At 40.6% G+C, this 11,541-nt stretch overlaps 1 protein-coding gene across 1 annotated transcript in view; it reads left to right on the forward strand.

Moving 5' to 3' along the window:
* The window catches only part of CLNK (cytokine dependent hematopoietic cell linker), a 145,678-nt gene extending 139,385 nt beyond the window's left edge, over nt 1-6,293 (forward strand). Inside the window, exon 18 of the mRNA XM_034670974.1 lies at nt 2,816-6,293. Within this exon, the coding sequence (XP_034526865.1) occupies nt 2,816-3,010 (195 nt within the window). The 3' untranslated portion in view covers nt 3,011-6,293. The remainder of the gene's footprint in view (nt 1-2,815) is intronic.
* Nucleotides 6,294-11,541: the final 5,248 nt, after the last annotated feature.

Here is an 11,541-nt window from a genome sequence, read left to right on the forward strand (position 1 = left end):
ATAAGTGACTGAAAATTACGACAGACGTTTACTTGCTAAATTAAACTCTAAAGACAAGTTGGTAGAGACAAACACTGAACCCAGGTGCTCACAGCTTCTCATGTCCCCTGCCTGTTTCTCTCTTTTCTTCTTTCACTCCTATGTGTGCACCCAAACAGATTTCTTTACTCTTCTGGCAAGCGAATCATTGCCTGCCGTTGGCATGTAGGGCAAACACAGAAGGTTTAAAGAAATTTTAAGATCTAATATTAGGATGACATTTGCTGCCCTCCTGGAAAAATCATTTAATATGAAAATAAGAGGTTCATTATAATACTTTTAAAAAGTCTCTTTAGGGAAATAACATATCAGTTGTGGGCCTATCACTAGAAGGCCCTAATAAGAAATGACAGTAATGATTTATTGCTCCTGCCTCGCTTGCTTCCTACCACTTATTAAAATTAGAATTTCATGTAACATGGCATCCATGCAGCAGGTTATTAAAACAATTAACATTGTACTCATTATTTCAAGACCATCCTGAAGATAACAGGAATGAGAAAAGGAAGCAGGCATTTTCCCTCCAAAGATGAGCAACAGGGAAGAGGCTTTCCTCTGTCCTCGTGGGTTAACCAATTCTGCAGAAGAGTTCCACATGAGAAGTTTCTTTTCATTACTCACTTTTAGTTTTGTCAAATATGAAAAAAGAGAAAGAAAACTCTGTTTTTAGTTTATAACTGGAAATTAAATACCCGCCCCCCAAAAAAGCCGTACAATGATCATCTATACACTTCTCCAGCGATTTCATTGCTCTCTGTTCGTGTTCTTGGCAAACCCAAAAGGGATGAGGTCATGGTAATGACGGACATTTATGGAGCACTCACTGTATACCAAGCTGTCTTCTAAATGCTGAATATGTGTCAATTCAATTCCTCCTCACAAGGGCGCTCAGAGGCGGTCCGGATATTACCTACCATCGCTGTTGGTAGATAGAGAAACCGAAACAGAGAGTAAGAAACTTGCCCGAGGTCACACAGCTAGTGAGTGGGAGAGCCTAGTCTGGAACTCAGGTACTTGGTCCCCATAGACCCTTCAGGTAGGACTTCTCTACCACAACACTTGCCTTCCCCATGACACAACCGGGAAACCAGCTTACCTTAGCATCAGGTAGAACTAGTAGTCATCGTATACCTATTAGGGGTGGACAGATAGGTTATCTCCTTGACCCCAGATCCAGTAACAGGTGCAGAGGGGCAAGTCACAGATTCAGGCAGGACTGTGTTAGTGTGACAAGACAGAAGCCAAGTCAGATGAGCTGGGGGGGGCGGGAGGGGGAACAAAGGGGAAGCTTGTGGGCTCAGTCCACAATGGAGTGGATCCAGGGACTGGTCCCTGTCAGGAGACTCGTCGTTCCCTACCTCTTTCCCCGAGTCCTTCCCCCAGTGTGGTGCCTCTACTCTTCACACCCTCCTCCAGCGGCGGGAAGGTGGGACCGGCATGCGGTTACAGGTCTTCAGCATTTCAACTTCATGCCCCCCACCCCAGAATAAGAAGTTCCCTCCCAGTAGCCACATGCAGCCCTGAGGGAAGGTCCCTGGGTGGCCCGGTGATGTTCTTGAGTTCTGAGTTAATGGTTTTCAGAGCACATTATCCCTAAATGAAATTATCTCCTTGTATAGGAAGTATACTAGATTGCACCAGAATGCAGTCTCGGTGAGGACAGGCACTGGGACAAGCCCATTCCCTGCTGGATATCCCGAAGGCCTGCAGACGTGTCTGTGCTGGGAGGCACTGGGCAGAGTGGGGATGCACGATACCAGAACAGCAACAAAGTCTTCCCCACGGCGGCTCCCGCCCTTCAGGCTGTGTCATCTCTACCCTGGTCTGTTGGAACCCAGGGTCACAAGCCATAGGCAAGGTGTATAAGGGAAAGAGCAGACTGCTTGTGTCCAGAAAGACCCGGTTGCATGCCTGGTCCTGGTCCCCTGGCTCTGTGACCTCCGAGCAGGTCAGGACACGTCTCTGAGCTGCAGTTTGCTCAGCAATGCCATAAGGCCATTCCCCCTGCCCTGCTGACCTCGCAGGGCTGCGGCCAGGGAGGAACCACATTGTCTCAAAGCATAGAAGGCAAGCCCAGCGAGCTCTTCCTACTCACCCTCCGGGATCTTTTTTGAGGACACACGCGAACTCAGCTCATCGGAACCACTGTCGGGGCCCTCATGTCTTCAACACCTGCCTTTGTTCATGCTTCTTCCTCTGCGTTTAGAATCCTTCAACCCTGTTGTCCCTTTATCCAGACACCCAGAAGGTACATCACATTTCATGTCTGCATCTTCAGCAAAGCACGTCCCGATTCCCTAAATTTGAAATGATCTCACTGTCCATTCAATCGCCACAGCCCCTCATCTGTGCATCTCCAGAAACATAAAAGTAAAGATCTGCTGTCACCTCATTATTTCACAAGAAGCCCAGGGAAGGAAGTGACATTGGCTAAGAACTGCCAGCACCTTGTGGCCGGCTCTGTTCCTTCTGATTACCCCAGGACTCACTGGAACACAGGGGCGTCCGGGAGGTGAGCTCACTACAGGCCTTCCCACCAACTCACTCAGTGAAGGTCGAGCCTTGAGCTGCTCACTTTTGGTCTCCCCAGCCACCTTACTCTCCTGTGTTAACATTTTTATCCCTCATCCTTCGAGAGCTGGCTTTCCACTTCTTTTTCTTTTTTTTCAATCACTTTCTGACACACCTTCACAATTCAAACAAAAACAAAATGTTAAGTGAGTTAACTTCTTCCCTAAGAAAAATGTGGCATCTTCTTCTGTACTTTAACCCATAGACACTAAAGATATTTAAATTTTCATTAACTTTCTTTTCTGTGTTTCAGAAGTTTAATTCAGTGGAAGACATCATTGAACACTACAAGTATTTCCCCATCGTACTAATTGATGGGAAAGACAAAACCGGAATCCACAGGGAGCAATGCTACCTGACTCAGCCCCCCCTCTTCAGCAGGTGCTTCTCACCCTGGTAGTCGGGGTTTTGTTTTCTCTGCAGTTCACTGGCTCCAATACCTCTACCCACTTTTCATTTATTTCATTTTTTATAATAATATTTTTTATTATATTATGTTAGTCCCCATACAGTACATCCCTGGTTTTCGATGTAAAGTTTGATGATTCATTAGTTGCGTATAACACCCAGTGCACCATGCAATACGTGCCTTTATTTCAAAAGATGATATCCTGTGGCTTTGAGGGATCACCTCTTTGACCGGAGAAAAGAAAAACATTCTATAATGGAAATTGGTAAATCGATCTCAGTTTTGCAAGTTCAAACCACAGAAGAAATATTGATAAGAAGCAAAAATAAAAACAGGCTTTTACAAAATATTTTCTAAAGAGGAAAAAAAAAATATTTTCTAAAGAGGAAACCATAAACATGGTCACCATGCTTCCAGGTGAAAAATAAAGGTGACAAGAAGCTTTGCTTAGATGTTTACAGCTAGCACAGGACAAATCTATGTGAGACGCCCGAATCATAAAGGACCTGGTCCTGCCTTCATTTCAGAAGTGGTAGGACCTGTGAAGGTACAATGTTTTTGAGATTCCTTATGCTGAAGATATTGCTGAATGTAAGCTCTATTTTATTTGTAATCCTGGAAACTCAGTTGTAGGGAAGGAATGTAGCAGAAAAGGAAAGTGTTTGCAAATATCACCTGTAAGACAGAAATCAGAAATGCTTTTACTCCAAGGTGAAAGGGCCGTGGGCGCAGTCTTCAGGACTCTTTTGAGTGGCTTTAAGACAAATGGAATTAGCAGATTTGTAGTAAGGGAGTAAGCCTAAGTCTGAGTGAAGGTAATTTTTTAATTCCAATTGTGGACTTCCCTTCAAAGGAGGAGATAGTATCCTCAGATTAGTGCTACTTTGAAGGAACATTGCATGCTTCCTGATACTGTGCCCTCCTAAAGCTAAGAGGATTTTATTTTATTCCTATTTTACAATACAAATGAGGAATAAGAGGCTCGAGGAGGTTAGTGGTCTCACTCAGTGTAAGAAGGGAGCCCTTATCTTTACCCACTTTGCCTGGCTCCATCCAAGTAAACCTTCCCAGGTACATTCCCTGTGGAATTTAACCATCAAGTTGAAAAGCTAAGTTAAAGGGAGAGACGCCATTTGAAAATACAGATTCACCTGCATTGAAATACATAAATAAATAAACTCTTTAGTGGAGTAAGTTTTAAAAAGAGAGAGAGAGAGAGAGAGAGTTCTGGTTGAAATCAATCTACATAATGACTTCAAATGTTACCAAAGCCTACCAAAGGGAGAGCCTTTGGACTGTGACGTGGTCCGGCCCCTGTGAGAGGAGAGCGAGAAGGAGGGAGACGTGAGTAAGAAAACAATCCAGCTGAGATGCAGCTCCGGAAGAGTCCTGGCCAGCCTGCTGGTATGACCCAGAGCAAAGCTTGCTCACAGAGGACAGAGTCCCATGCGAGGCAGAAAGGGCTAGGTCTTAGTACATACAACGTCATGTAAGTCATTCCCAAAGGCTTTCCGGGAAAACACGACCTTCGGATGCTATGGGAGATCCAGAAGATGCTGCAGAGGGAGGCTATCAGATAACTCACTCATCAGCAAGTTCCTCTTTCGAGGGAGAGCCAAGTGGCCCACCTCCATGCCTGTCACAGTGACTCTGGTTTTCAGTGTTGATTGTAATAGGGACTTATTGCTCATAAATAGATTACTGAAGAATAAGAATATACATATTTTAATTGTACTTGATTCTCACAACAGTTCTGCAAAGAAGGCAGGACAGGTATTCTGAATCCACCGTATGACTGAGGACCCTGTGTCTCCTTGGCCCAAATCTTATGGTCATATAGTCATGGCTAAACCAACATCTTCAGACAGAATTCTATTCAGTGTCTAGCTGCTTATTGGATCTGTAATTGAAAAAGTTCAATGATTTGGGTTTCGCTTGCCCAAATTCCAAAGGGGTTTAATTCCTCTTCAACTAGTATTTCATTTTCAGTGAAAAAGTATCACTTGATTCCTAGTTGCCAGAGTAGTGAAATCTTAGCTTTATCTGATTATAGCATCTATGCATTCAAGACATTTCTTGTTGACTAAATAACTATCATTCTAGCTCAATTTCTATATTCCTCATCTTTAATAATACCTTGCTATGAGCACTTGCTATGAGCATAGCCTTGCTATGAATGCATATGCATTCATTGCGAGGCACTCTTGAGGACGTTGGAATTATAGTGGTGAATTAAGTAGAAGAAATAGACAATGAAAAAGTACCCAATAAATAAGATAATCTATCTTACTGTATTTCCATTTGAACACTTATCACTGAGTGCTTGTCAGTGAGGCCAACATCAGACATTTTGATGAAGCTTATTTGAGATGTTTTTTTAAAGTTCTGTACCAGAAAATTTTAAATTTTTCCAAATTTACTTAACGGAAAATTCCCCCACTTGGGTATATGTGTGTGGGAGAGGATGTGGGTGTGTGGGTGTGCGTTTGAGTAACCACATTGTAGCTGAAATCAGTTAAATTTTCTCTGCTAATGACCAGAGAGGAACCAAATTTTACCCCATTATCAAACTTAGCCCATTGCCATGTATGTGTGTGTATACACATAAACATATTTTTTATAAAATGGTCTGTATCATAGATGACTAGCATTATATTTGTATATCCGTTTTTCTATACTAATATTCTTTCTAGCTAAGCACATTCACTTTCTTGATTTATAGCTGTGCTAAAATAAATGAAAGCAAATATGTAATTAAATGTCATAATATCTCTGTAGCTGAGTATTAAAGAAAGGAATTCAAAATATAGTTTAATTTTGTTCATTTCATGCCCTATTAGCCTTTGAGTCTTTCTGAAGTCATAGTTAGGATAAACTTATGACAAAATTTCTGGAACGATTTTTGACATATGAGCATTAGCCCATGCTAGATTTGGGGAATAAAGATGAAAAGACCTAATCCCTGTGATTGAGGGTTAAGAGTCTGGCAAGCAAGATACACATCCAATTAAAATCATGCAACACAGAATAACAGATTTACTAATTCTCTCCCTTGTGCCACCATTGCATTAGTAGGCAGAAATGGATGTGTGGGGAGGATGTAGTGAGGGAGACCTGCCCAGGGGAGATGTTCAAGCAAAGAGTTGAAGGATGGCCCTAGAACCCAAGCATTAGAGGTACAAATACTTTGTCAGTCTATTTCTGAGTACTCTTATCTTTAGGGCTCTAATCTCAGCCATTCTGGTCACCAGTCAAGCAAAAACTACCTAGTGAATGGGCATGTGAACAACAGAAGTGGCATCTGTGGGGAAAGGACAGATGATTAATCAAGTGGTTCTGGGGAAACTGGCTCACCATATAGGAAAAACATACAATTATGTCCCTATGTCAAATCATATACAAAAATAAATTCACCACAGATCCAATAGCTTAAAGTGAAAAGAAAACTTTAAATTGAGTCTTGTATTTTCTTCTAATAATGTCTATGGTTTGGGGATAGGAAAAGAGTTCCTAAACCACATGCAAATATGAATTATAAAGGGAAAGACTAAAAGATTCATTACACCTAAGCTTAAAATGTTGGCAAAAGTTAGACAAAGTCCAAAGGCATTTAAACAACTTCACAGAAGTATGAGCAAAGAATATAAAGAAGCAATTCACACACAAAAGAAATCTCTTAGCCCTGTAAGAAGTCCAGCCCTCCTCTCATAACTGGACATTGATGGAATTGACACAGGATGTCAAGTGATACTGTCATGGAATGGAGCTATCTTCAAGGACAAACGACGTGGAGCCTAATGGACCAGAGTAGGAGATGGAAACGTGGTTCCTCTGGTCCCCATCCCCACAACTGGACAATGGACCCACACAAGGGAGATCTTAGCGAGAATGTTTAAAGAGAGACCAGAGGCTTAATGAGTGGAAACCCCCATGAGAAGGGCAAGTGGGCTTCCTCTCTGCCCATGGACGGAAGCAAAATGTGCAAATGAAAGCTAGACGATTCCTCTGAGCTCACTGATGGGCTTGTTGAAGCCAAAGGCAGTTAGCTATCCTGGAGCCTCCCCCAGCATGGCCCCGGCTGCATGATCACATGACAGCTACTTCCACAATATAGCCAGAGAAACATTAACCAAAATAACAATTATATAACACTTTCCACCCAACAGATTGGTTAGAATTAAAGATTTCAGATAATATCCAAAGCTGGTGAGGATCTAAAGAAGTAAAAATTCTCAACTACCGGCTGGAATGTGAATCAGTACAGCACCATGGAAAGCAATTTAAAAATAGTTAGTAAAATATAAAATGGATGACCCACTGCAATAAGAATTCCAATTAAAACATGACTAAATATGAACTTAACCTTGCTCTCCCTTTCCCTCTGCCTGCCACTCCCCTGCTTGCGCTCTCTTGCTGTCTCTCTCGCTCTGTTTCAAATGAATAAATTATGTCTTAAAAAATTCAGAAAATTGAGTAAATATCTGGAAACAAATGAAAGCAACACAACAACACACAAAAACTGATGGGAGGAAGCAGAAGCAATACTAAGAGGAAAGTTTACAGCAGTACACAATTGCATTGAAAAAGGAGAAAGATCGCAAATCAACCGTCTAACTTTACACCTCGAAGAACTAGAAAGAGAACAGATGAAACCAAAAGTTAGCAGAAGGAGACACTATCAAGAGAACTAGAAGATAAGCCACAGACTGGGAGAAAACATTTGCAAAAGACACATTTTTTTTTAAAGATTTTATTTATTTATTCGACAGAGATAGAGACAGCCAGCGAGAGAGGGAACACAAGCAGGGGGAGTGGGAGAGGAAGAAGCAGGCTCATAGTGGAAAAGCCTGATGTGGGACTCGATCCCAGAATGCCGGGATCACGCCCTGAGCCGAAGGCAGACGCTTACCCACTGTGCCACCCAGGCGCCCTGCAAAAGACACATTTGATAAAGAACTGCCATCCAAAATATACAAAGAACTCTTAAAACTCAACAGTAAGAAAGTAAACCCAACTAAAAAATGGGCCAAAGACCCTAATGGACACCTCACCAAATAACATTTGATATCTAGATGACAACTAAACATATAAAGAGATCCTTCACATTAAATATCACAGGAGAAATGCAAATTAAAACAAGATACTGCTACACACCTATGAGAATGGCCAAAATCTGGAACAGGGTAATGTTCAGTGTTGGCTAGGATCCAGAGCAACAGGAACCTCTCATATGTTGCTGGTGGGAATGCAAAACGGTACAGCCACTTTGGAAGACAGTTGTGCAGATGTGTACTCTTACCATACAATCCAGCAATCACACTTCTTGGTGTTTACCTGACAGAGGTGAAAACCTGTACCTGCACACAGACGTTTATAGCAGCTTTATTCCTAACTACAAAAACTTGGAAGCCACCAAGATGCCTGTCAACAGGCAAACTGATAAATGAATGGTGGTACTTCCAGACAATGGAATATTACTCAGTGCTAAAAAGAAATGAGCTACCAAGCCATGAAAATACATGGATGAAGCTCAAAGGTATATTACAAAGTGAAGGAAGCCAATCTGCGAAGGTGACCTACTGTATGATTCCAACTATATGGCATTCTGGAAAAGGCAAAACTATATAAAAACAACAACAACAACAACAACAACAACAACAAAACCCAGTGGTTAACGGGTAGGGAGAAGAGAAAGATGAATAGGCAGAGCACAGAGAATTTTTAGGGCAGTGAAAATATTCTGTAAACTATTACAATAATGGATAAACGTCATTATACATTTTTCCAAGCCCATAGAATGTACAACACCAAGAGTGAACCCTCAGGTAAACTATGGACTTCAGGTGATTATGTTGTGTCAATGCAGGTTCATTGATGGTAACGAATGTCCCTTCCCAGTGGGTGGTGCTGAGAACAAGGGAGGCTCTGCACATGTGGTAAATCTCTGTACCTTCCTCTCAATTTTACTGTAAACTTAAAACTGCTCTTAAAAATACCCAAAAAAAGTTAAGAAGAAAATAATAAAGATTAGAGGAGAGATAAAAAATAGAGAGAATGGAAAAACAAAAGGAAAAAAAAATCAGTGAAAAGGTTGACAAACTCTTAGCAAATAAACAAACCAAAAAAAAAAAAAAAAAAAAAAAAAAAAAAAAAAAGGAGAGTGTTCCCAAATAACTGAAATTAGAAATGAAAGAGGGGACATCACAACTGATGCTACAGAAATAAAAAAGATTATAAGAGACTACAATGAACAATTATACATCAACAAACTGAATAACCTAGAAGAAACGGATAAATTCCTAGAAATATACACCCTACCAAGACCGAACCATGAAGAAATACAAAATCTGAACAAAACTATAGCCAGTAAGGAAATTAAAGCAGTGATCAAAAACCTCTCAACAAAGAAAAGCCCAGGGCCAGGTGTCTTCACTGAAGAATTGTACCAAACCTCTAAAGAATAATTAATCCCAACCTTTCTCAAACTCTTCCAAAGAACTGAAGAGCTGGGCACATTTCCAAACTTATCTGGGGCCAGAATTACTCTTCTATCAAAACCAGACAAAGGCACAAAAAGAAAACCACAGACCAATATCCCTGATGAATATCAATGCAAAAATCCTAATCAAAAAAAAAAAATCTTGATCAAAATACTAGCAAACTTCATGCAATAACACATTAAGAGGATTACGCACCATGAGCAAGTGGAATTTCTACTTGGAATGCAAGGACTGTACAACATACAGAAATCAGTAAATGTAATACACCATACATTAACAGAACAAAAGGCAAAACCCACATGATCATCTCAACAGGTACAGAAAACGCTCCTGATAAAATTCAGCACCCTCTCATAATAAGAATTTCTTAAAAAGCACAACAGACAGCGGGTATAGGAGGAAACTGTCTTAACAAATGACGAGCCCACAGCTGAGTTCACACTCAACTGTAAGAGACTGAAAGCTTTCCCTCTAAGATCAGAAACAAGGCAAGGATGCCCACTCTGGCTACTATTGTTCGACATAGTCCTGGAAATCCCACACAGAGCATCATCCAAACTAGAAACGAAGAAGGATATTATTTCTGCTCTCAGATGACATGATCTAATATCTAGAAAACTAAAGATTTCACAGAATCAACATGCAAAAATCAATGGTGTTTCTATACACTAACAATGAAAAATTTGAAAAGGAAATTTAAAAACAATCCCAATCACAATAAGATCAAAAAGAATAAAATACTTTGGAAAAAACCTAACCAGGGAGGTGAAAGACTTGCACACAAGTTAAAAACTACAAAATATTGCTAAAAGAAATCAAAGAAGATACAAATAAGTGGAAAGACATCCTGTATTCCTGAATTGGAAGACTTAATATTGTTCCAACATCCATACTACCCAAAGCAATGTACAGATTCAACGTAATCTCTATCAAAATTCCAATGCCGTTTTTTGCAGAAATAAAAGAAAACCATCCTAAAATTCATATGGGATCTGAAGGGATCCAGAATAGTCAAAGAAATTCTTGAAAAAGAAAAACAAAGTTGGAGGCCCCACACTTCATGATTTCAAAACATACTACAAAACAACAATAATTAAAATGGTGTAAGAACTGGCATAAAGACAGCCTTGTGTATGTGACCAAATGATCTTTGACAAGGGTGCCAAAGCTACGCACTGAGGAAAGGACAGTTTCTTCGACAAATGTTTGGATGTTTGTTTGGAAAACCACATATCCATATGCAAAAGAATGAAGTTGGACCCTATCTTAGACCACATACAAAAATTAACTCAGAATGAATTACAGACCTAAACATAAGATCTAAAACGATAAACCTCTTGTAAGGAAACAGAGGGGAAAACTTCAGGACATTGCATTTGACAATGATTTCTTGTATATGACATCAAAAGCACGGGCAACGTGGGACGCCTGGGTGGCTCAGTGGTTAAGCATCTGCCTTCAGCTCAGGTCATGGTCCCAGGATTCTGGGATCAAGTTCTGGGATCTAGCCCGGCATCTGGCTCCCTGCTCAGTGGGGAGCCTGCTTGTCCCTCTCCCATTCCCTCTGCTTGTGCACTCTCTAGAGCTCTCTGTGTCAAATAAATAGATAAAATCTTAAAAAAAAAAAAACACAGGTAACAAAAACAGAACATGACAAATGGGACTACATCAAACTTAAAAACTTCGTGCAGCAAAGGAAGAACAACGGAGTGATAGGCAACCAATGGAAAGGGAGAAAATATTTGCAAACAACATATATCTGATAAGGGGTAAATATCCAGATTCTATAATGGACTCCCTACAACTCAAAACAACAACAAACAAATAAACCAGATTAAAAAATGGGTGAAGGACTCGAAAAGACATTTCTCCAGAGAAGATATACAAATGATGCACACAAGAAGACACTCAACATCACTAATCATCAGGGGAATTCAAATCGAAACCTCACACTCATTAGTATACTCATTATCACAAAACACAAAAACAATCAAACAAACAACAGAAAATAACAAGTGCTAG

This window comes from Ailuropoda melanoleuca, chromosome 11, assembly GCF_002007445.2.
Source record: "Ailuropoda melanoleuca isolate Jingjing chromosome 11, ASM200744v2, whole genome shotgun sequence".
Taxonomy (NCBI): Eukaryota; Metazoa; Chordata; class Mammalia; order Carnivora; family Ursidae; genus Ailuropoda; species Ailuropoda melanoleuca.